Genomic DNA, 26,626 nt, shown 5'->3' with positions numbered 1-26,626 from the left:
CTCCAGACCCATTATATAAAAGTAATCTTACACTATCTACAAGAAATGGCAGTTCGTCAGCGTTGATTTTTATATTTTTATATAATTTTGAACCGAGCAAACCTTGTCAGGTGTTATCACTCAATGTTTTAGTGACAGGCTTCTGACTTTTAAGTGCTAAGTTAAGTATAAAGAATACAAATATTTATAGGTCTCTGTCATATCGCAAAAATTTGCCACTACATGCCCAGTGGGTCGTGTGCATTGAATACTATAATCGAAAATGTTGCTTTTCATTTGTTAACAAAAGTCGTGTTTATTGTAAACACTTTGCCGGTAACGCACATTGTTTCTTGAAACTGAAGCTGGATACTCTGGATAACGAATAAACTGATCAGCTAAAGTTAGCGCAAGAAATAACTGCTCCGCAATCCCATCGCTATTAGCGAAATCAGTGACTTCCAAGAATTCAAAAATTATCGAAAAAATCTGATGAAGAACTGAACGCTGCTAAAGCAAGTTACTTTGAAAAGTGGTCATACGATTGGCAATGACAGTTAAGGTTTGATTAAACCAGTTAAACAGTCTCTTAAATCGGTAAACAGCATTCAACTATGCGGATGACCGTCAAAAATGGTGGAACGATTTTCGCTGCCGATTTGGAGATTGGTTGGTTTAGTTTGGTTTGGTTTGGTTTATGGGGTTTAACGTCCCAAAGCGACTAAGTCTATGAGAGACGCCGTAGTGGAGGGCTCCGGAAATTCTGACCACCTGGGGTTCTTTAACGTGCACTGACAGCTTTACTGATTTTACTCTCGATACAATGATTTGTGATTAACTTATGTTGAAGGATTTAGGAACATTCCTTTCACCAACCCTTATTGTGGTGCGCACACTGCAGCGGGCAGGTTTTGAGGGCATCTCATTTTGGCTGGCGAGAATAATAAAACGCAGCGCGAAATGTTCTAAAATTTTTTTGTACCCGTAAAGGAACCGTCTGTTTACATCAATATGTCACCTGAAAAGAGAATACGATTTGCTTCCTCAAAATTTGTTGGTATAGAGCATGTGCGACTGAATATTGTCTGGCAAACAATTCTAACAAAACAAATCGACTCAATTAGTATGCCATCCGGAGCAAGCGACAGGAAAGTGGCGGCACAGATTATCCAAGTCCTAAACTGACGTTCATGGAGTGTGTTCTAGGCACCTGGGCTAATATGCTAATGTTCGGGTGGCCAGGTTTACTACTAGAATGCAATTGGTAGACAGGTTTAAAATGAGCCACTTTTCTGCAGTTCTGTCCAGATGACGGTTTAGCCAGTTGATCAAAGGATAAATAAAATCCGCCAAAGATACACTTGTTCCGGAGACCATTCCATAATGATCATTGAAACACTCATGCGTAGTTCACTAGATGACCTGTAATTAGAATCGAAGAGACAGTAGCAGGCGGCCAGAAATATATTCTTAGAAGATATAGCACTGGGAGCTGTCACAGTATGACGATTTCAGGCAGTATAAAGTAGGTGTAATGATATTACTTTTCCCCTTGCTAGAAGACCATCACAGGTTTTTTCAAAGGTACGATCATACTTTACTTTGAAAGTGGCGTTAGGCTCCTAGGTTACTATTTTTAAGTGTTATTAAGTCGCAGGCTGTTATAACATCCTCATCTTAAATCAAACATAGCATGTACTACGTGCAATGCACAGAAGTAGGGGGCTGCATGACATTCATACGCGTAGTGCTTTGAAGGTCCCTATCTAGCGCTTATTTCCGCGCTTATCTGTATATGTATGTTTATACGAGCCTACACGTCGAATTTTACCTTTCTCCAGTTCTTACCTCTCCGACGTCTGCCAGTTGAGGTCCCTGGAAATCCGTGCACGGATCCATGATTGAGTAGTTCCGTTGTTCACTGACGCCCTCAGCGTATGAATTTAGGTCACGGGGTCTGTACCGGCGAAGCGCCATTTCCACGGACAAAGCAATTGCCGTGGGCAGCCGGGCCGCGGCAATAGTCTGGAACATCTTGTGCCAGAGATGCTGTGCCATTGCCCACGAAGAGGGAAAGGTACAAAACAGGGGATAAGCACAGGCGATTTCTCAGATCACAGTTCTGTTTCCGCTTGTATACCTCTTATATTTTACCTACATATTATTCAATCCAGACACGACGCATAGACCCACTTTACGTTCAACATGCAAATCACACCACAAGTCTTCAGTGGAGCTTTACTCGTGATGATTATTCCTGTACTTCCAAGAAGGGACTCGTTCGTTGCCAGGGGTGAACATACAGCGCCGATTGCGGTCACTATACCGCACCGCGTAGCTGCCAGGAAAGATGGCCACAACTGATAATAGTGTTACATTAGGCGGTGCAGGCACTGATGTGCGCATAAGGAAGGAAGAAGAAGAAGCTCGTTAGTTTTAGAGAAGGCGACGGTCGAGCAGTGTCGGCTGATACCTACAGAAAACGCCTGTTGTTTGAAGCCCTGTCTTCCGTGTCCGCTCTCTGCAATCCCAAGCGGAACTGCCCCATAACACCTTGGTGGAGGCGCTTTCGATCACCCTGGCCACAGCTCCTTGTATTTCCGCGCCAGACACCTGGATTTGCGCGGTGGACGCCATCTCCCCGAGCTCACCCCACCGACTGCCACAGTACGCATGGCATCCCAGGACGCATCTTCCGCTACAGAAACTCCAGCTGCCACCATGGTCTTAACTAAAATCCGCCATCCGCCTATTTTTACCGGCGAAGATAAGACGGATGTTGAAGATTGGCTCGATGAATACGAAAGGTGCAGCAGAAATAACCGGTGGGATGCTAGCATCGTGCTTGCAAACATCATCTTCTATCTAGCGGGAACGATCAAGACCTGGTTTACCAACCACGAACAGGAGATGCCTACTTCGGACATCTGTAAGCAAAAACTTCAGGACTTGTTCGGAAAGCCAATTCGGCGAGCTCTAGCTGCCAAAAACGACCTAGCTACTCGCGCTCAATCCTCAACCGAATCATACCTCGCCTACATACAGGACGTCCTCGCCGTGTGTCGAAAGGTGAGCCCCTCCATAACAGAAGATAATAAAGTGGGCCATATACTTAAGGGTATTGCCGATGACGCATTCAATATACATCTCTGCAAAGACTGCTCTACGGTGGACTCAGTCCTGCAAGTGTGTAGCCTTTTCGAACAGGGGAAGCAGCGCCGCATCGTCCATCGGTTTGCGCGCTTTCTTAACACGGAGACTACATCCTCACGTGACGATCTTCCCACTTTGCAGCAGCCTTCAAGTCAGAACAACCTCACTACCATCGCCCGCAAAGAAATCGAGGCCTTGACTCCTGTTACCCTTACATCACCTCCTGCAGAGGCAACAATAGCTATCATACAGGCTTATTCTTAAGCCCTGATGTCAGGAAGCATGGATATATATTTCCTATAAGTACTTTTTGTGCGCAGCGTAGAAAGTAGGACACTGACGCCTCTTTGTATCCCCCCACTTTAATTCGCACGACATAATTTCTGAGAGAACCGGTCTGGCTCCGTCGAACGTAAATATTAGTCGTCCCATCTGTTTAAAGTCAAAGCATGCTTAAACTGGTCCAACCATTCCTGGGCGCCTTCCTGCGCTAGACCACTGTATATAGAAGGATCAGCAGGCTGTTGAAGATCCAACAGTAATGGAGGAGCGACGCTCTTTACCTTCGGGAGCATTGCAGGTTCGTGGTCTAGCCTCTCCGCCATGTGGCGGGGGCAGCAGTCCGGCAGACAGGAATGTAGCGAAAGGCTTCCAAAAGAAACTCCTTATTGGGTTGGCTTGATCCGACAAAGAACTGAAGAAGTAGGCGGAGGTAAGAGCAACAAGTCTATTGTGTGGTAATTGAAGAACAGAGTCCCCACTGCCATCCGCTGTACGGAGCATCAGGCAGGCTAAAGTGTGCGGGAGTAAGGCGCCCAAAGAACCCGAAATAACCTCTATAGACGCAGAACCATTGCGCACGTCTGGAAAGAAGTCACAATACCTCACCGCCTCTCTTATCACAAATGAATGCACATGGTGGCGCTTATGAGCATGAGAAAACGAACAAAGCAATGCTATGTTGAAATCCAATGGTATGAAAAGGGGTTTTGTTTGAACTTCGGAAACAAAGTTTACCCCTCTGCTGTTTTGTACGGGAAATTAAACGCCGCCCTCATAAAACGTGTCTCCAAGCAGCGGCTCAAGGAAACGCTAAGAAAGCAGCGCTTGTTTCAAACGAACGTAGCTGGTTCACAATATTGAAAACACTGCCCGAGGTTGATAGATGAAGCCGTCAAGTGAAAAGCCCGCAAGATTGCACTCAGTATGAAACACCCGACCTAAAAATTGTGCCGGTCTATATTTTACATCACAATCGATAATGTAAAAGGTCACAGAACATGAGGGCTTGTTGTTGTGGAAAACCTGTTTCCCTCCATTCGTGTTCGACGCGGCCGACCATCACCACCGTGCGTCAAGGCAGCACCGGCTGGGCGAGGAGGAGATCTTCCTCGTGGGAGAAGCGGAAGCAGCGACGGGAGCTCCACCTCGAAGGCTACGCGGAGCTCCGCACAGCCGTGGAGAGCACTCTTCGGGATCCGGCCAGCGTCACGAGTGGTTGCAACCGCACGCTCTCGTCACCTTCCTCGGCGTGCGCTCGGGGACCCGTCTTGCTTTGCCGCAGGACTTCTGGTTCCAGGCAGCGAAGCGAGCGCAGCAAACGCGCGCTCTCCTCACCTCCCCCAGCTAATGCTCCGGGATGGCTTTGCCCCAAAGAATGCGGGGCGCACGGGAAAACCCGGCCGCCATTGTCACCGCGTACAAACGTTCGCCGCCCCAGCCGGTAAGTCAGAAATTGTTCTTACGTTAGCCTTCTATTTCCGAGGAAAGCCTCGTTGATGTTTTGTAGCTAGCTGGCCCGCTCAGTGTATTCATTGCAAATATAGTAAATAGCATATGAGTGTTCACGCTTTGTCGTGCCTCCCTTTGTCCCTCGAGCACGAACCCCTACGCGGTCAGCGAGAGGGAACGCTGCATCCGCGTGGTGGTAGCGCGGGGCGGAAGGCTACACCCCCATAATTGCACATTCTCTATCAATGAATTATCAAGATTACACCATCCAAGCGGAAGCTGATTTTCCTGCGGTTATGTGCTCGATTTTCTGAGTATGCACAAAGGCACGCCTGTACAGAGGCACAGATGGAAACCCTGCGAGGAAAACGACAGTACTGTATGCTGGTGCTTGGAATTTGATGTTTGATTTCAGCTCTTCGGTGTAAACCCCACGGCGTCATCATGATCTGAAAGTGAAGCTGACAAGAACTGGTGTGCGTGAAAGTTAGCTTTGAAAGGAACAGCGGCTGTCAAGTGGCTTCTGCCGCCTTGGGAAGATGCGTGTGATTAGAGACTCGAGCTTGATGGCATGGTTAACCATTTTTGATTTATATATATAATAAACTTTTTACTTTTGGTTATAGAGACTTTTGTGCCTAGAGAAGTATTAGAGAAGTATTTTCTTTTTCTGCAGAAATGAATCGCATTCTTCTGTATATATACGGCTTCTGGTATATACGGTTTCGTTTTATTTCATATGCCTGTAATATGCCATAAGAATTATACTCTCATATTTTACATAACTTCCCAGTTAGGTTCTAAAACGTTCGGTTCCTCGCAGCCGTTAAGCAAGGTTAATCCTGAAGGCAACGCGTGAAAACTAAGGGTCAGTGAACATTTGGGGTCCAAACAATTGAGATATACGTTAAAAATTGCTTATTTGCTGATTCTTCCACGCCGTCAAAGCTAAAACGCCCATTTTTTCGCGCATTTCTGACGTCCGAATAAACCTTGCTGTGCAAACTGCATGAACGTGGTCTCAAACGCAGCGCCTACACAGAAGCCCAGATGCAGACCTTGAGTGATCGTTCCGAAGCTGGCTGTCACGCACACCACTTTTCGACAGCTTAACTTTGAGGTTACGATGTCGCTGTTGGGTTTACTCAGCAGAGCTGAATTTAAATATGAAGTTCCCAGAAAAAGCATACAGTACTCTCCCTTTCCTCCCGAGGTGTCCATCTGTGCTTCTGTATAGGCAGTGCCGTACAGACCGCATACGTGCAGTCTGTGCTGCATGGCAGAGACTTCAAAGAGTTGGGAGCAAGCCTCGTTGGAGCAAGTATATGCCGCATCCTGTTGTGTTACATAAAAGAACAGATCATGAACAGAAATTAACAGCGAGGTTCGGAGTCGCCGCGGCGCGAGCAGAGCGACTTCGCTCGTCGCTGCATAAGTCCATTTCGGCGTCACCGCAGCCTACCACCCTGCATGTTTAACTGCCAATTTCTCCCGCTGTGCTTTGGATGTCGTCCTCTTCATCAGTTTTCGTCCACTTCCAACTGGAGTGTCCAAAATAGCCACAATGAAACTGCATATTTAGTGCATGGGGGTGAACCGAGCGGCGGAAGATTTGAAACAGCGCAGCCGGCTCGCATCAAACAACACGGCACACTCGCCATTGCGCATGCCCTCCAGTCATTTGCCCTCCTTCCTTCTCTCCAAGAGTACACAGTCTATTCAGACTCAGAAGTCGTTATACACCACATACAGAAACGCACCCTGACCGCTTCTCTACAACAGGAGGTCGAACGAGCGGTCTCCGCACTGCAGCCTTCCATCGTTTTCCTCCGCTGGGTACCTGGGCATTCAGGGATTGACGGCAATGAGCTGGCCCATCAGCTCGCCCGCGACGCAATTTTTCGGGCACCGTTAATCCCCTGGGCCAAGCCCTCGGAGGACGGTGGGAGATTCACCCTTTGCCGCACCATAAAAGAGGTCTACCTTGAGCTCCACATCGACAAACGCCTTTACCCTACCCCTCATCCATCACACACGGTGCCGGAGTCTCGCCTGCTTCGACACATCCAAATGAATGCAGTTATCACCCCGTCCCGCCTCTTTCTCTATCGCTATCAATCGGACCCTTCCTGTCCCAACTGTCCCTGTATATGTGCGGACCTCGCCCATTGCCTCTTCTATTGCCCGGCTACTCAGCAGTCGGGTTCCTACCTCCAACCTTCTCTATACATCACCACCTGCCTCGACTGGCTTGGCGCTGAAGGGGAGGAAGAACTGCGATTTCTGGTCGCCCAGGCGGTCGACATGCTCGGCCTATATATTACGGTCGAATAAAGGCCTTTTACTACTACTACTCCACGCAATTTGTCCTCCATTCGGAGGTGCTGTGATGCATCAATTACACAGATCGTCAACATAAGTTTTAGGGAATATTAATGCCAAAGCGTTATATCGTTCATCGGTAACGAGTCACGGTGTGGCGGTGACCAACAGCGGTGGTCCCAAAAATTCAAGATGCCGTCACTGTGGTGTAATTAAGGAAAACAAAATTCCTTCACGAAACGTGCAGGGAATTTAGCAAAGGATTTTCAGATTGCGAGGCGAACACTTAGCCCTCAGCAATGAAAGTGCGTCGCTCCTTGGCGAAAAAGTGTGAACCTTGATTATTCTTTGTTTACGACAGTATTTTATTTATTAAGTGAGCCAGTAGAAAGGTAGAGAACAAATAAACTAGACAAATATGAAAATAAATAGAAGCAAAATAAAAATTATAATGATTTTGTAATAAAAGCATTTAAGTACTCTTAACTGCTCTACATGCTTTTGCACACTGAAACTGGATGAATACTCTCTTTAACTTCCTTAGGTAAAGTTGTTGAAAGCCTGTTGTTTGACGGTCATCTCCTGTACTCAGCAAACATTCACTTTGCGGTGCAACTTCAAAGCATACAAGAAGACAACGAACAGAAGCACAGTTTGAAGTGTAAATAGGTGCGCTGACGCAGTTCTGCGAATGTTTCTTCCTTTCTCCATTATCTCTGCGCGTCAACAAAGACTACCTCCATTTTGATATCTTTCTTCTTTGACTAATCAAGTACAAATCAACGAATCACTTAAACGTCCTGAGTTGCGGCACAATGTGGCTGACCAGAAATTATGTAACAAGTGGTATGCACTTCACTCGTGAAGAAGCCGAAAGTGAAACACAACAATGCAGTGCAGCGAGCGGGGCAGCGAAAGCAAGCCATTTTTGCAGTACAGTGTGCAGAAAAATGTAGCTGTTTGCTCGGCTTTGCTAATTTTTTTTTTATGAAAAAGAAAGTGCAGACGCTATCCTCTTAGGGTTGATGAGCTATTACTGGGACTAACCTAAAATAAATAACCTGCGAGCTACTTTAGTAAACAATCCGATATATACGCAGCGCCCATCAACTTTATTCAAATTTCAATGCGGTGTCCTAATGGTATGCAACAAATCTATATATTACAAAATGCAACCCTAGACTGTCTAAAAATTCAATATATTAAATCATTTTAGAAAGGAACAAATTGTTGCATATAAAGGGGCACTGAATGTGCTGACTGACTTGATTGCGTTGCGCGGTGCCTAAAAAAAATCTAATATGCAGCGCAGAAATATTGCGCTAAAATGAACGGAATGCTGCCTAACCGCTCCAGAAAGGGAGAAAAACGCTTATTGCATGTACGTTAGGAATTTCCTATGTACAAGTGTTCGTGGGCACGGAATGGCCTTCTGATAGGAACAACAAAAGTTGTTAGAACTTGTCACGCTGCGCTGAATGCCGTTTCTTGTTCAGGAGCAAGTAGCGCTATCCCAATAGACTCGCATCTCATTCCAAATGTCTAAGGAAGCTGAAAAAACTATATTCAAAAGAAAGGATTCCCCTGACATTCGACGACATACCAGTGAAAGTGGGTAATCATTGCTGGGGCTCTCCACGAATGATGGTGGCATCATGAGGCAGTTGGGATTCTTCTTGTCCTCGGCCACCTGGTGTGCCAAGCCAATCAGATAACCCACCGGGGCCTTCCTGTGCCGAAACGACATTTCAAAATTTATTGTGTTATAAGATCCACACCTGCATTCGCTCTCCCCTTCTCCTCCCTTCACCTTCTCCGTGTTTAATCCCAGAATAGGGTACATTTTCTTCTGGTCGACCTCTTCTCCTTTGCTCTCAATAGCCTAAATTTTATCTCCCTCTTACACATGATATAAATTAGAGTAAGTCTGCTTAACAGCAGCTGATTTTACCAAACTTTATGCCTTTTACAAATAATAACAGTGTTTACGTAAATGATAAATTACTGATGGAGTAAAAGTATTCAGAGGGTGTCAGTTTACTAAGCCCATTTCGACGTGTAATGGATGCAGCCCCGGCAGCGTTCGCACCTAATTCTTCACCCAGCAAACGACTAGGCAGTGTTCACCCTGTGTCGCTAACTAAATAAACAAGGGCATTCCACATTGGAGGAGATCTCCAAATGATTTCTTCTGCCTTCGAGAAGACGAAGTCGCGGAATTTGATCGAGATTATTCGCTCTCACCTCAACTGCTCCACGATGAAGTCGGCAACATCTGCATTGAGGACTGGTAGTGCGACTGCTGTCATCAACAATCCCTTGCCCATGTCGCTCATCAAGGAGGCAATAGCCTGTGGGAAAATACAAGTAAAAATCGCTAGGAGTCAACTTCCCTCCCGTCTTATTTCTGTTTTCTCAGTATGGGCAGGGTTACGGGAGCTGACATGTCATGTATGGATGGTATGAGGTACAACCCGCCCCGGTGGCTCAGTGTTTACGGCACTCGACTGCAGCCTGCTGATCCGAAAGTGGCGGGTTCAATCCCGGTCGCGGCGGCCGAATTTTGATGGAGGTGAAATTCTAGAGCCCCGTGTACAGTGTGCTGTCAGTGCACGTTAATAACCCCATGTGGTCAAAATTTCCGGAGCCCTTCACTACGGCGTCCCTCATAGCCTAAGTCGCTTTGGGATGTTAAACCCTAATAAACCAAAAACCAAACGATATCAGCTACGTTGTCTGATTATTAGTCTAGTAATATGTGCGACGGCAACGTTTCCGATCGAGTGTGAGGTCTGCGCTGTTCCAGGGCAAAGACCGAACACACAACCCTGGTCTTAATGCCATGCACTGGAAAGTGAGAAAATTGACTTTGTAGTTTCGCGTCGCACAGCGGCTGCGGATTCTGCGGTCGGGTTTGAATATGTCTAATTGTGCTCAGGTGGGGAAGCCATGTCTAGTGAATAAATAAGAAAGCAAACTAGTTTTTGGCCGTATTTAGAGAGTGCGCGTTCTAATTACAGGCACACCATAATAACTGGAAACAGAATTTTTATCTGCCAGTAAACAGGAACATGATAAATACGGGCTCAACATTACCGGCAGATTTCACAAATGAAATGAATGCTTTGATCTCGTTGTTTAGTACAGTGGTCACAGATGCTATGTTAAACCGCCTTTTACTTCAAAATGGCGGGAACCGGTTGTTTTCGGTAAAGAGTGTCCCTGAAAATGTACGTGTCAAGGAGGCGATAGTTTGCGTAGTGGCTTCATGAGCAAGAAATTGCACGCGAGCCGGGAAACTTACCCGTACACTTTTTATCAAATCCGCCATATCGCTGAGCTCGACATCGAAACTTGGAGTATTAAGGTGGCCGTAGTGAAAAATGCGCTTGAACCAAAGCGTGTTCAACAGCGTCTTTGTTTCATTATAAGTAATGACAGCCGTAGTGTTTTTGCGCAGCCTGTGAGAAAAAAAATGTAAAAAAGAACGACGTAATAATAGCAAGCAGAACAGACCGCAAAAAGAACGAAGACGACTTATAAAGGGTTAGAACGAACAATGGCTAGGGAAGACTTAAGGTGCTTGTGTGTCGTCCTGCTGCGTAAAAAGCTACAAACATGAACAAGTCGCCAGGATTTCCACACTCATAAGTAGGATTCCGATATTTAGCATATTTGAGCGTCTGGCTCATGTACAGCTCGATACCACTACAAAAGTATCGTGATCGTGTGGAACAGTTTAGTATGGGTGCACGCGAATGTGCCTCAACGTTCGTCTTAGTTAAGTTTGGGTAGACGGGAAGGTGCCTCAACGTCGTCTTTGAGAACAGCGGTAGCTAGGGGCCTTGTCGGCTTCCTGAAATGTTGTCCTTCATTTGCCGGGTCTGTGGCAAAGAGAATAACACTATGTTCTCTAGAGTTGGTGGCTACCGACGTTATCCACATACATAAAAATCGCCTTAGTCGGGAGATGAGAGAGGCATATCTGATCCCCATATCGCACACCCCGTGTCTCCCACACCGTCGGTGGCGTTACACCCGATCGATTTAGATTATCTTGCCGGGAGTGTTGCAACTTCATGACGTTATTGCATGCGTGCCCTTTGAATTGTTCTTGCTTTTTACGCGTGTTTTCTATGACTCGTGCGCCCGCGCCATTGGCTGTCAAGCCTTTATAACCTGGAGTATTTCCTAATAAAAATTCAGCTGATAGTCTGCACTTCGTTTGTGTGCGTGTTTCCTTCTTATTATTCGTTTCTTCGTGCTCTTTAAATATGCTAAACGTTCACCAAGTCTCCCATTTTTCGCTCCTACTGACGTTTATCTCAGACGTCGCGGGGCTTGTGTGGTTAATACTGTGTACAACTGGATCCAACAGCACTTTGAAGTGTCTTCACAACTATATAACAGTACACGCCTAGTACTCGCAAGGTTGAAAGAAAGTCAAAAATTAAAACTATCTCCTCGAAGGGCTGTTTCCTCATGGTGTACTAAACCTTTTTTGAACCACTGGTCATGTCAAAAGAATAAAAGTAAGTCTTATTCCTTAACCTGTTTCTTGGATCTTTGTAACTGCACTGGATAACGGGGCGCAGTTGTCTGTGATTCTGGTTGGCACTTAAAAAAGCTTCTTTGCCCTTTCGTATCGCGCATATTGGTTTTATGCAGACTGGTGCTCCAGGGCTTAAACACTTAGACCCAACTGTGTGCAAGCTTGTATATTGTGTGTTTATGGTACGTATACATACCTGCATATGTTTGACTCTAGCGAGTTTTGAACTTTCTGTTTCATTCTAAAACAATTCGCAGCACAGATGCACTTGTAGCTGGCTGCGTTAGTGGATATTTAGGAAAGACAGAGGATTGCAAAAAAAAAATACGAACACAGGGGCAGTGCGGGATCAGGACAAGCATAGTATTTTCAAAGAACTTTATTGGTAACGTGAATGTTTCCTGTCCGCGACTTAGAGCTTGGTGCGCTTTGGCGCAGTCAACACTCTTCGTCCAATAAAGCGCTCCCCTCGCTTTTATACTAGGTCCGTGTTCATATCTTGTGCGCTACAGCGTCTGCCCTGCATTTGTAAATCAACGACCTGAACGGCATCAGTGTAGCATGGCTGCGAAAGGTGAAGAACTATTTATTTCATATGAGAAGACTCGCTCCCAAAGACTGCCAGTGATTTAAGAATTCTTTACATTCATCTTAATGGCGATTCGAAGCAAAGACAATTTTTCAAGAGATTGTATATCGAAGCTTCATGCCCTTTCAGACGCGTTTGTAACGGTATGCATCAGGTCCTTTCACCATTGTCTCACAGCAGCAGCCCGCCGGGCTGGAAGGGCTTCAGCAGATCCATGATGAACAACGGTTATCGTACATATGATACAGGGAAAGGAACGTGACGTATTACTGCAAACTGCTGGGCTGCTCCAAGCTTCACTTCCAAGTGATTATCTTTCGCATTCTCCTGAGTGCAAAACTGGCTGGCTGGTTTGTCGACACAGCTCGCAACGTTTCATTGAGCATCTTTATTGTGGTTGGGGGCTTTGTGTGGTGCGGTACCTTGGACGCGACATAATCTGCCAAAAATTTTAATCTTATTAGGGATGCACAGGGTTGGTGTTTTACAACCGCGGAACAGGGCGCCTGCTGTAGCCTAAAAAAGGCATGATAATTTCTCGAGAAGGCGCAAAGTGCAGAAAGCTGAGTTTGACACAGTGATGACTGGTACTTTAGCTCGCAAATTTAGTACATCTGCTGACGCCAGCCCCCTTCGGGCAAAGCACTTCAGAAATGATGCGTCTTTAACTCCGCGCCATTGCAGCAGACTCCACACCTCGGGAATGGGCTTTTCAGTTATTCCGTATTAGTTCATACAATACTCCGTTGTACTAACCGGTAAGATGGCTGGTTAATTTTAAAAGGCTTTCCATTCCGGATTAGCGTATGTCAGTTGTCACTGGACAACATTAAGGCCTCATTAATGAATAATGACTTGGTGTGCCATATTATTTCCAAGTTCGCTGTGGCACGGTAGAATACCGTACATTGAGAGAAAACGGAAGAGTTGGGTGCATTTATATCAAAGGCTAAGGAAAATCCCCCCCCCTAATTAGTCACTAGATAACTGGAAATTTCCGGAATCCTTCAATACGGCTTCCGCCATAGCCTGAGTCGCTAAGGGACGGTAAACCCCATAAACCAAGCTTCGGAACAATATGTGTATGTCGAATTCAGCGGGTGATTTACGCTTTAAATGTACTGCAAACAGTTTGGTGTCGGAAAAGAAATTGCGCTGAACAAAGCTAATTCATTCCAGCAAATTAAGTAATTTATTCAGGAAGGAGTCGCATGAAAAAGCCCCCTATATATCGCGTATTTTGCAGCTTCGTATGATCATCTGGTCGCTGCGAGATACTCGGCCACCTTAAGTGTGCGTCCTGACCTCTTAAAAACAGTGTCTGCACATGAATTATACTATATTATCACGTAGTGGTGACTGCAGTTCGGCGAACAGGAAAACAACGAGGGCGTCTACGAAACGGAACTCTCTATTTGGGCTGACTTGCGCCCGTAGAGAACCAAATCACTCGGCGGCGGCGTAGCAACAAGCGTGCTCGGCGGTCGTCGAACAGAATGCCCGCCGCTGTAAATCTGATAGCGAGCATTGGAGATAAAGCTTAGGAAGTTACTAGAACCTTCTGGCGCAAACTAGAGCCGGCTCCGCCTGGATGCGATCAATCGAGATAATTCTAGGCGCGTCTTGCGTCAGAAACAAAGCGATAAAGCGGCGTGCCGGCAGCCTTGAAGCATGAACAAATAAACAGAACAAAAAATGCTACAAAGATTCGCGGCAATATTGTATTTGTCGCGCGGGGAATTGTGTTTTAACATGCAGAAGCATACAGAAGGTTTCAGCCTGATTGCCGGTTGCGCAAAGACCTTTCAGACTCTTTCTCACGGCAGAAACTGTGTACCACATTTAAATTTCATGATTACTTTCAGCATGCTTACTTTTATAAAAAATCGGGGTAGGCCATTTTAAGCACGCACTAGTTTATCCAGAAGTGTAAATAAAGCTGGGAGCCTATTTACGCTATGGTAGCCCCTTATGCCGCAACTAACACTCGAGTGAAATAGATGCACCCGCTACGTGAAGAAACGCATCAACGGTGTGTGATGTCTTTTACTTTTTCCCGAGGAATCATATATGCGAGCTTACGTGCAATCATGCAGAGCCCATTTTTTTTCCCAGATGTGCAAGTAGCACTTCTGGGCGGCGGGTGTGTTATAAATGCTAGTAGGCTCTGACTTCATATGTCGGCGGAAGAGCAGTTAGTTTAAAAACAATAAGGCTAAAGCAATGCCAAGTTAACGGCACGCCCGCCACCCAGCGTTCTCTTTGATGTTGCTGTTCTTTTTATTTTTCGCCACGGCACATTGACCACGGACAGTCACAGGTACACGGAGAACGCTCCATCAACATTAGCCTCCGTCTATCTCTTGATACACTCCGTCTTTGACTCTTATATTTTTACAATTTTAGTATCGCGGTCGTCTACTGCCCCTTCATCCTTTGTTTCTTGTCTAACGGCGATTTATACACGTTTTTATGATGCAATAATACTGAGTCCATCGACATTGGGGAGTGTTTCACAGTCTGTATGGGAAAAGGGGCCATTGCGCGGCAGTCAAAGAACTCACCCGTAGTCAAAGCCGATCCCGAATTGAGTATTTCGGTACTCCTCAGTGGCGTTAAGGAAGGCCTGGAAGTTTGCTTCGAATGGCTCACTGAGTGTGCTTCCGCCTGGCTTGTACAGCGAGTCGTAGAAAACTATGTAGCATAGACCATCTGGCGGAAGCCTTATGTTTTCTGGAATCTGGTGGTCGCTCATTGTGCAGATGATTAATTCCTGCGCATTCACTGCAGAATGAAAATGGTAGAAATAGAGCCTTTAATAGGTTAACCGGACGTCACTGATGAGAACCCCGCTCATATGTCGAATCGTTTTATACTGCATAGCGGGGTAAAACCTTAGACCCTACATCAACAAATGAGGCACACGATCTAGTGGTTTTGATACTTATGTTTGAGGGCGCGTCCAAATTCCTGATTCCGCTTGTTATGGACGCAAGAATTTCTTGGGCATACACAATGTAATGATTATGATAGTTATGTTTAAGGGCGCGCCCAAAGCCCTCACTCCTCTTATTACGAATACAAAGATTTCTGAGGCATTCTTTGGAAATCAGGCATATAAATTTAAAACAAACAATTTCAGTGACATCCTTAGTAATAATTTCGCTGTTAAAAAAAGTGAGAACTACAGATGTATTTTCAAAGTTCTCACAGGTCCAATTTATTAGCCATTTTTGCACACTTATGAACGTGTGCGATAAATAATATCTAAAATTTGTTTTTTGGGGCTCTTCGTATTTAGGACCACATTGTCTGCGATAGATGTTTACTAAAAAAGGAAAGCCGCCAGAAATTACATGCCATCCCAATTTCGTGATTGATTTCTTTTCGCTGTGACGTTAAAAAAAGCGAGATCATAATTAAATGTCAACAAAGGAAAAAAAATTCACGGGCACTAATACTCAACAGCAAAAACAAATCCAAATTTTTTTGCTCAGATAAGAATATCACTACCAATAGAGCATAGTAGGTATCATTGCGTTTTTTTTTGATGCCCTCACCATGGCTTAATTTTTTTTCGTGTCGCATGCAGCATCTCGAAGATCATCGCACGCGACTAAAAATAGCTATTGTCTTCTCGGGAGTTTCCGAAAGCTGTCATTGAAACAACGTTAAGACAATGCACTTTAAAAAAAAAGAATATCTTCGCTTTAAAATGCATTCTCTAATCTTAGTGCTTGCGTCAGCTGGATTTTGCATGATATTCGACGTCAAGTTTTTGCTGTGAAAGCAACACTACGCTAGTCGCCGAGCCATTTCGCGGAGCTCTGGATGCGCGAGGAGCCGGTGACGTCACATGGCGCACAGTTGCTGCGCCGGGGCCGCCGCCGGAGCCGCCGCCGCCGCGCGCTCTCCATCGCCTCGCCGACAGTCTCTCTCTCCCTCTCTCTCTCCCTTCCTGATGCGCAGTGGCGATTACGCATCGCCATCTGCGTGGTTTGTGGTGTATATAAAATTGGCTGTGGCTTAACTATGCTATGCCAGGATATACGCAGCCTCAGGTGAGGGCGAAGTGTCCACATCTCAGTGGACACCTGAACAAGACGGAGACGCATAATTGCTATCATGGCACAGTGGACACCTCAACCATGCTTTAAGCTAAGTGGCGGTAGGGACAGTGGGCGCTGCATGTATTCGCATTGGCAACGTTGTGCCAGAAACGCGGCGCCGAAGCCATAGGGCGTCGACGTTCGTTCTATTCATAGGTGTTGGCATTGAGCACGTTTTACACTTCGATCATTTAAAGGAAAGGAAGTGCACATAATGGCTCCCTGGGTTAGTGGACGCCTGAAGCGTGCTTATAGGTACGGGGGGTGATGAGACAGAGAGATGTGAGCTGCCGCCATTGACAAGGCTGTGCCAGAAGCGCCTCGCTGAAGCCAGTGGCCATCGGCGGTCATTGTGAGGCACGCTAGCTGTGCGTAGTGACGTAACTTGCTCCTCGGGCATGCGCAGTATGGTCGTGCAAGAAAACAGTGAGACTGTGCGCAATGTAGCTCATGCAACAAAATAGGGCTATGTTGCTTTCGCAATCCTCCATGTTTAACCAGAGCTAAACCACAGCCAATTTTTTGGCGCTCTGTGTCACTGTTCGCCTCGAAGCAATAATTATCCTAGAAGATGAAACTCCACTATGCTTCGAACACTTGTTTTTACTACAGCACATATCCAGAAGCCTAAAAGAACCTGCCATGCTGAGTGGGCCGAAGCAGCATAAATGTTTCCGTCGAGAGAGTCTGCAAGGTAGCAAAACCAATACAGGTGAGGCATCACTGCTGATAATAAAGCTACAGAGATGAAGGGATTGTGTACTGACTTTACCAGTTTGAATTCGCTGCGTGAACTTTGTAAAAGAACTGCTCATTCTGACGTCACCAAATTACGCCCGAGCTATCGACGGCAAATGAGTTTTCTGAGGGCAATTTGCAGCAACTCTGTCAATAACTTTTCCACTATAGGACTCTCAAAGCTGGTGCGGTTTTAAAATCTTGAAGGCGTTAATGAAGTAGAAGAATTTTGACCTTCATGTTCAATTTTGTGTGAGCTGTAATTAGGTCAATAAAGCTCGTCATAGTGACGCCGTTCACGTGCACCTTCTTTTCATCACAATAATGGCACTGAAAAATACAGTTTTGTCTGCACATCAGGGAACCATGTTCTTTTAAAGACGAGGCGATATTCACATTAAACTTTATAAAAAATTACTGAGTTAAATCTCGGCACCACATCGTACTACTCTGATTAACAACGAAGTGCAATATAAATGCCAATCTTTTATAACCTTTAAATTGTGCGGCCTGTAGAGGATAAAGTTAGAATGTATTTCATGATTCGCTGCTAAGGCAGGACTACTCGCTCTACACTTAAATACTAGCTTACAGAATAATGGAAATCTGCCCTGAAATTTAAACAAAACGTTTTATTCACAGAAGAACTTAAGGAATATACTGATCAGACAATCTAAAGTAACTGCTCTCTTCAAAAATCCATTCGAAAGCTCTGTGCTAATTCCACCCCCTTCCACCGCAAGAGTAATACAACTCTACTTGTTGGAGACGAAGTGGGCTCGGCCGAGGTATCTGGAATGAGAGAGAGAGGTAAAAAAAAAATTGAGGGGGCACTTTGACTTTCTAAAGTGCGTAGAGGCGAAAGCGTTTTCCGCACCACTTTGACTGCTTCTGTGGCACTGGTGGCATCACATGTAATTGAGTACTAATTACTAAGTGATGACAAATCACTAATTAATGTTTAATTAATGCCTGAATACTGATTAACTGCTAATTAAAGACGCTTAAGCTTCGCCTTTAGGAGTGGAACGCGACAGCGTGTTGTAGCGCTGCCAGGGAGTCTACGGAACGCCACCACCCATTCGGCGCGATGCGTTGCCGTTTGAACGCAACGGTTTTTGAGGAAAGGAAATTACGCAGTAACTGTCTCACATATCTCGGTGGACACCCGTCAAAATTCAGCGGTGGGGGTGGTGGTGGTGGTGTAAAACATTTATTTCTACTATATACAGAGGTATTGCTTGGACCGTGCCTGAAGGGCCCGGCCCTCACAATCACTAGGAGGGATCCCTAGTCCGGGACCCCTGTGGCCTCCGCGGCGGCCCGGGCTCTTGTCACCAGGGCTCGTTGGTCCTGGAGAGTTGAACACCTAAAGTGTGGTCACTGATGTGTGGATAAGATGTTAAGCTTCGCCTCTAAGAGTGGAACACGACAGCGTCTTGCAACGCTGCCACGCAGTCCTATCGTCCATTCGGTTCTACGCCTCGCTCGTTGGTAAATTGTTTTTTGAGGAAAGGAAATGTATGTCTCTCATACCTCGGTGGACACCTACACCTCGCCGGAAGGGAAGGCAGGAGGATGGCAGTGAGCGAAGACACCGTATTCACTAGACGCGCCTTTGTTCATCCCAAACCATCGAGCTGGCATGGCGGAGTGGATAGCATGCTCGTCTCGCACTCCGAAGACCGGGGTTCGATTCCCAAGCTCGACCAATTTCTTACTCGGTTTTATTTATTTACATGGCCTGACTAGCAAAGTTAATTAGGCTAATTGGGTAATTAAGCAATTAACTAAGCTCAGTCCCACTTGGCGCATCACTATATGATCTCTTCAATTGGTTGCATGGTTACTAGCCTAAGTACAATTGGCCCCGATTGAAATTGGCGCACTGTGACGTCACGACCGTTTTGACCAACTGAGAAGCGTGACATTTCTGTCGACAACTGCTGCTTACAACGATGAGACATTAAAGGCTTTCGCCTTAAAATGTTTGAGCGCAAGACGCTCCACTTTTTCCCTGAATGGAGGATAGTTTTTAAACGCTTATTTACGTACATGGTCCCATGGGGCGGCGTCTCACGGAAGGGCTCTTTTTAATGAGCAATAGTGCTTATTTTTCGAACAACGGAATGTTCACGGTACGGAAGGAGATGATTATAGAAATACAAAATCTATTGTAGACATATGAGTGCCAGATATGCTTTGATACAACGCAGCAAAGCATTAGTTCGTAAGGCCCACCTCAGTTTCAGCACTATTTTCATCCGTCCCAACGTCCAAATGATACAAAAGTTGAGGCTACAGGGTCAGAGGGGCTCACATATCGAGCAACTACAAATTACTGAAATGGAGTCATAAGCCGGAGGTGTTTATACAGTAGATCCAAAATTGTAAATTGCGGCACTGCACCGTCTGTAGGTTTAATCTTTTTTAGATTTCTCAAAATAAGCTTACATTATAAAATTAGTAATGCCTGAGATATTGGCAATATTGGTTTTCTCTTGACGGAATCGGATCCTCAACTTTCGCCACTTTGAAGTGCGAACGAAACTCGAGGATTAAGCGTTCGGAGTGCGAGCTTTTCCCGAGGACTTGAAACCATTGAGATAAAATAGCTGGGTCTTGAAATAAGTGGCATAGAGTCGTACTTAAAACAGCGCGAAAGACGCGACAAAAGAAGGAGACAACACAAGTATCCTTCTTTTCTCCCGTCTTGCGCGCTGTTTTATGTATGAAGTTTCACCTACGAGGGGGTACCCAAAAGAAACCGGACTAAATTTTTTGGTCGGCAAAGCTTCTGTGGTACCGCGTTTTGACACTAGGAGCGCATAGAACGAACATTCCAGAGTCAGTAAGCCAAGTGCCGTCGTTGAAGGAGGTCAGACTAGTTTAGGCAGAGTTTTAGAGTGACGACTGTTTTGTGTGAACGTCGTTTTTGCAATGGCTGATTTTCGTGCACAGCGTGCGCCTGTGAAATTCTGATTTTTGCTCGGAAAAAGTTGAATGGAAACTCTTGAAATATTAAGAAAGACGTACAAGGACGATGCTGTGGGGACAACTCAAGTGTTCCTGAATCGAATCCTGAATCAAAGCAACAACCATGCCAATGGAAAACTTCAAATTCACCTCGCCTCAAGAAAGCTCGTCAGGTGAAACCAAACCTCAAAACAATGCTGATTTGTTTTTTCGACGTGAGTTGAGTCGTTCATTGAGAATTTGTTCCGCAGGGTCAGACAGTTAGCTAGGCTTTCTACTTGGATGTTTTGAAAAGATTGGGCAGCAGTGTGCGGTGGAAGCGGCCAGATTTGTGGCGGTCGGGTGACTGGTTTTTCCATCATGGCAATGCCCCTACTCACACAGCCCTGTCTCTACGACAATTTTGGACCAAAAATGGCGTGACCCCTATTCCTCAACCCTCATACTCTCCCGACCTTGCCCCGTGCTACTTTCTTTGTTTCCTAGAATGAAAAAATAGGTGAATGGAAAGCGTTTCGCTGATGTTCCTGAGGTGAAGAAAAAAACGACGGAGGCAGTGTCAAGCATCACAAAAGATGAATTTAAACAATGTTTTGAAAAATAGAATGAAAGATTCGACAAGCGTATTATTGCAAGTGGGGAATACTTCGAAGGAGAGTAAAGGTCTGTGCTTAAAATGTGAACAAATAAGTTCAAACAAAAATAAGTCCGGTTTCTTTTGGGTACCCCCTCGTACATCCCCAGTTCGCCACACTTCCCAGTTCGCCAGAGTGTCGTATGAAGGATCATTCAAACCCGCCCATGGCAAGCGCCAGAAGTAAGAGGCTAACAACTGCAGCTATCTTCCTAGAGGTCGGACTCCATCGGTAGATGATGTCGAATGTCTCCAAAATAAGTGCAGGAAATCGGAGTGCTCCTGCCGACCTTGCATTTAACAACGAATAACGAGCAAGGTATGCGGTTCACAGGTGCCCACTCAATTAGTACCATGATTAGGCGCTTATAACAGCGTTTTTCACAAAACCCACAGAATCAATATTGAAGCAGTTGTTCGATGACCGACCACTGCTTATAAAATTTATTGGTGTTGCCCTCCCGTCAAACATCGCACTGTTAGGCGGTTCATGTGTTGAAATATGTTTGGCCAGGTGAAACATTGCGCTGAGCTTCCCGACACTGGCTGAGCACTGTACTCAATTCCTTATTGTGCGCGCAGATTCCGCAATTCTCCAGACATTTTGTATGAAAGTACTGCTATTTTGTTCTCCAGAGACAGGCGTTCTCAACCATACCTAAAGAGCGCTTCTAATTCAGTATAAATATGTAATCCAGTTTAAAATATTGTCGGTGCTGTCATGACAGCCTCCTCAGCGGGCGGAGGGTTTGCAGGCGAAAAGCGTCTCCAGCTAGCGTTAGTACGCCCAGAATTTGATGCTTTTCTGCTTTGAAATGTTTCATATCTTTGTCAGAGAAGGTTGTTTCACATATTTTTTGTCTAAAAACCTAAAGTACTCCGCCTACCGAAAATATAACTATAACAAATAAGCGCAAAAGATTGTTAACTTATGACATGTTATTTAAAAGCACATGTTTTAAAATGGATGTGTGCGCCCTGCCATTATGAACATTTTTTACTATTTCGAAACGACTTATTGCATTTTGTTAAAAGGGCCTTCTCGAAGGAGACGAAAAATTTGTGTTAAATAAAACATGAAACATACATTCTCATAATAAGCAGCGCTAAATGGAGGTCTGGCAAACAATGACATCGATCTTTGCCTCCAATTCATCGGAAATCTTGGCGCCAATTATTACACCCACTCTGGTCATGAAGCTTTTATCAAATTATCCAAAACCTCACCGGGTGGAGTCGCTGTCTCAGGCCACACGACTGCAGGGGAGAAAGAAAGCGAAATTGTTCAGTATATCATATAATCTAGAGATCTGATCGTTTTTCTTGACACGTGTTATCTCAGGTTGCAACAGGGCTGGACATCTCTGGAGAGGTTTTTTACATTTTCGCCTAATAAGCCAGTAATGGTTCTTTGTTTATGAAAACAGCTCTCACAGTTGCGAGAAGTATAGAGCTAGAAGAGCCATAGATTATTACTAGATTTAATGCCACATTTCTCAACCGGTATGCCGGCCTTTTAAGTCCCGCCTTCGCTGCAGAATGCATGGTATTGTAATATTCCTAAATTTGAAAATTTAAGTTGCGGCCAATTTGTCGCAATATCCGCATATCCGAAAGTTGACTTCACAAATAACAGGAACAATGAACTACCACAGTATTTGATTGATACCAATTTTATATTCAATTCAGCATAGATATGACAGCATCACCTACTTTAGCTTCTGTCTATTGCTCGCACAGCTTCAAAGAATGGAATACAAAGGAACACCTGCAGAACGTAAAACTAGCAGCGTACTTTACAATGACGGAGAAGACTTGAATTCTGGTGATACACTGGGTATTCTCAAGAAGCCAGCACACTAACACCAATACTTGCGAACTCTGGTGCACTGTTTGCTTCATTTTTTCTCATTATTCATGCCATTCCATAGTTCCGCTACTAGACATCATTCTACTGTCACCCAAATACCTCTCTACGGCAACCAAGCGCACTGAGGTTTTTTAAAAATATAGTTACAATTCTTCGCACGCATTTCTTGCAGCTACCGCCTGCAATTATTGAAAAGGGCCGTAATTGGAGAGACATGGGTAAGGCCTTCGCCCTGCAGTGGACTAATCAAGCTTAAGATGATCATTCCCTGTCGCGGGCATTCCTTACAACAAAAACTTCATCTGCTGCCGTCTCAATTGTGCAAATGCCGCTGCGATGGCTCAGCTATTATGGTGCTCGGCTGCTGACCGGAAAGAAGCCGGTTTAATCCTGGCCATGGTGACCTAATTTCTTGATGGAGGCGAAATTCCAGATGTCCGCGTACTGTGCGATATCATTGCACTTTAAATACCCCCTGTGTTCGAAATTTCCGAAGCCCTACAATATGGCGCGCCTCATAGACTGAGTCGCTTTGGGACGTTAAATCTTCATAAACCAAACCATCAGTTCTGCTACATCATTCACACCACCCACTTTCGTACATTGAAATCACCTGTCACACACCTCGACACAGAGACCTTGTACTCTAAGTCGTTACCATTTTTTAATGCTCGTTATTCCTTTATGAACTACGGTAATTTTCGATACAGACTACGCACCTGATGCAAAGTCCGGCGGTATAAATTTGGTTTTAATATATTTTTTAGACGGTCCGCACACAGGACATCACCCGGCATACCAACCTTTGCCAAAAGCGCATAAACATACATGTGCATGAGCAACGCAAGTATGGCACCACTGGCTGACAGAATAAGTGTAGGGAGTTTCGATACGTATTCGGCAATATTTAAGAAAATAAACTTTCAGCCCGCCACTAGTATACTCTCCGAAAAACGCAAAATTTAGAAGCCATTACGCTTCGAGCCATTTCAAATTTTTATACCTTCCCTCTATTTTTATCCTGCCTAATTTGGGCGTAGCTCAATTGTTTAAACCTAACTCCTTTGTTTAACTATTTGGTTTGTTTTCTAAATACCTTCTACACCGCCCCGCTTTACATTTTTGTATATCTAAACTGCTTTCTTCGAAAGAATATATTTTTCAGTTTCAACGGAATATATTTTTTTCTGCCTAGTTCCATTTGCAGTTTATTGTTGTAGTTTTTTTATTGCTTGCGCTGCCCTTCCTCTAAGGTCCTCGCACACTAACAATCATGGAAGACACAGAGTAAGATCTCCATTTCAATTGCGTAATGACCCTTAATATCTGTGAGGATCCATTCGGCCCTTGCGGTGCCGATATTGCGAGATCTCGCGAAGCTTCAGATTCGTAGATTGCCTACGAGTGCAGATAATACCACTTGGGCGTTTTTACATGATAGAAGGTGTGGGCAATAAATATGAAATATTCACTGTCGGCACGAAGAAAGTCGTTCAGATATCGCCCCATTGGTCAAGAAAAAGAGATTGCGTGAGAGCTAAAGTACATATGATATGCGGGGATTGCAGTAAAGCTTGAACCTCAACTGTTAAGTCGTGATTCGCTGCCAAATTTTCAAAGCGGTTCGGTTCGGTTTATAGGGGTTGAACGTCCCATAGCGACTGACACGTACTCTGACTTCGTACTGTGACATCTGACAACGTGCTCTGACATGGTACACTACACGGGCCTCTAGAACTTCGCCTCCATAGAAATTCGACTGCCGCGGCTGGGATCGAACCTGCGTCTTTCGTTTCAGCAGTCAAGTACGATAACCACTGAGCCATCGCGGAGGTCACCATTTTCAAAATTTCCACTTCCTTGAACGTTTTACATGGAGCTGAAACTTAGATTCGGAGAAAGACGGAAGTTCTTTTTGGTATATGTTTTTTTTTATAGACGTGCAGTAATAATGTGGTTTCACAGGTCGTTTCATTGCTTTTTTTTCAGCAATGTACTCCTTCTGGTAAATTTGGCGTTTCTCCTGTTAACTCTAGCGGGAACTTTGTAAGGGGAGTAACGACTGATCTTGCTTCAGTAAGGGCACATTAAGGGTTTACTTTGAAGAGCAGGCGAACACATAGCGGGTAGGGAAGGTCGCCAGTCGATGTCACCGGCGGATGCAGCCACACATTTGGCTGGACGTCCTCAAATCAGTGCTAATGGCCCTCGAGTTCATCTTCTGTATTCGACTATAGGTCATTCCGAGCGCAATCAGACTTGTCTCTACCCTGCACTTAAATAACATTTCATTATTTTCCTCCCAATAATCAGTCATATGTACCGAGCAAATAGGTAAGCAAGGTGACAAGAGAGCATGGTTGCTATTACATTCCTCAGTAGGCTTGACTCCGCTGAGTGGCTACAGAGACGACACGAGACCAAGACTCTATGTAGCGCCGATATCAATGGATATTTTCGTTCACAAGATAGAATGTAATAAAAGAAATGGATGGAATCACGGGGCATGCCTGTCACTTTTATACATCAGCTGTGTGAGTAATTTTTCTTGGTATGTCTTATCACCCAGCGTTAGCACTAATGGAGGCATGCTGACACTACATTCACGTGTGTTGACGGTGAAGGAGGCCAAAAGGATCTCTGTGCCCCCTTGGTCCGCATGCGGTCAGAACAGGGGTTCTTTTCCAAATGGAACTGTTAATTTCTTTGCGATGTTTCCTAATTTTGTAGTTATCTGCAAGCCCACCTACTACGCTTGTGTCTCCCAGGTTTCTTAAATGCTGCTACCTGACATTTAAACAGCTACCACTTTGTACATTTCATTTTTTTTGCCGAGTAACGCGTAATGGGACGCCCCTTGTTCTGGACATCATTTTTCATTGGCGATGCAACATATCATGCTTTCACGAAACCAATTGTTGAAAAACCGAAAAAAAGCCATCTTTTGGTATCTGCTGTAATCGTCCTGCTTTCTTACGCTACTTCAAGCATCGACAATATTTCATACGGCTCGATCGGATGCTTCATTAGTGCCAAGATCGAATATTCTTTCACGCAACTGAAGCATTTGGCAACCTTATGGCTCCTTAGCTCTTGTTTGAACATCCTGTCGCCATGTGTCCGCTGATAAATCACATCGAAATGCTATGCAGTCATGCTTCTTGAGGCCGAAAGCACAGGGAACCGTTCGTGCGTAGTCAAACGGGAGTAATCTAAAGCATTCCTCGGTCTTGCGGTGACATTTGGGTTGGACGAACTGGTCGTTGTATAAATGTTATGCTAAAGGAGTATTGAAGAAACCTGCGACACATCTGTGTGCAAAGAGCGCTTCAAGACCACTGCCATAATCGGAAACCTTTCAGAAAACGCCAACCACATTTGGAAAAAATCTCTGCCTCTTCTGTAACCGAGAGTAGAGTAAGCATGAAATGTTTACGGGCATAACACATTGGTTGTAGATGGTACTAGTCAAAATCTTGAAATGGGTCTAGTGTTCAACACACCACACCACAGCACACCACACCACACCACACCACACCACACCACACCACACCACACCACACCACACCACACCACACTCCTCTTGTCGCGTCGAAGCGATCGCCTGCAATAGAGAGGGCTTAGGTAGGCAGCCGCGAACCGTGGCGGCCTTGACGCTTTTGGGAGCGGCCGCATAATCATGACGCTGTCGGCAGGGGCAAGCAGTCTTCTGCTGCGGCGTATCACTCGCAAAGCGATCGCTTTCCGCAAGACGTTTCCTACCTCTCCTTTCATCAGGCTCCATTGCTCGGCTTTAAGCAAGCAGCTGTGACGGTGGTGGCATTGAAATGCAGGACGATGCAGAAGCGTACGCGGGCACGAGACGCAGGCCTGTCAAGAATGTATATGCAGCGCGTCTGAAGGCCAAGCGGCCGGTCTTTTACATGCGTGAGTGTGGTACCGCAGCGCCATCCTTAGGGACGGCGCGGAAGCA

At 45.3% G+C, this 26,626-nt stretch overlaps 1 protein-coding gene across 1 annotated transcript in view; it reads right to left on the bottom strand.

The window, feature by feature from the left end:
- LOC149337211 (uncharacterized) overlaps window positions 1-26,626 on the bottom strand; it is a 61,708-nt gene that overhangs the window by 24,735 nt on the left and 10,347 nt on the right. The window contains exons 2-6 of the mRNA XM_089554350.1: window positions 14,891-15,110; window positions 10,490-10,646; window positions 9,430-9,536; window positions 8,789-8,915; window positions 1,828-2,028 (exon numbers count right to left, since the gene is read on the bottom strand). Of these exons, the coding sequence (XP_089410476.1) occupies window positions 1,828-2,028; window positions 8,789-8,915; window positions 9,430-9,536; window positions 10,490-10,646; window positions 14,891-15,110 (812 nt within the window). The remainder of the gene's footprint in view (window positions 1-1,827; window positions 2,029-8,788; window positions 8,916-9,429; window positions 9,537-10,489; window positions 10,647-14,890; window positions 15,111-26,626) is intronic.

Source organism: Amblyomma mixtum, chromosome 7, assembly GCF_055824585.1.
Source record: "Amblyomma mixtum isolate Tamu chromosome 7, ASM5582458v1, whole genome shotgun sequence".
In the NCBI taxonomy this organism is placed as follows: domain Eukaryota; kingdom Metazoa; phylum Arthropoda; class Arachnida; order Ixodida; family Ixodidae; genus Amblyomma; species Amblyomma mixtum.
Note: the sequence above shows the minus strand (reverse complement) of the source record. Positions and strands in the feature narration are given on the sequence as shown.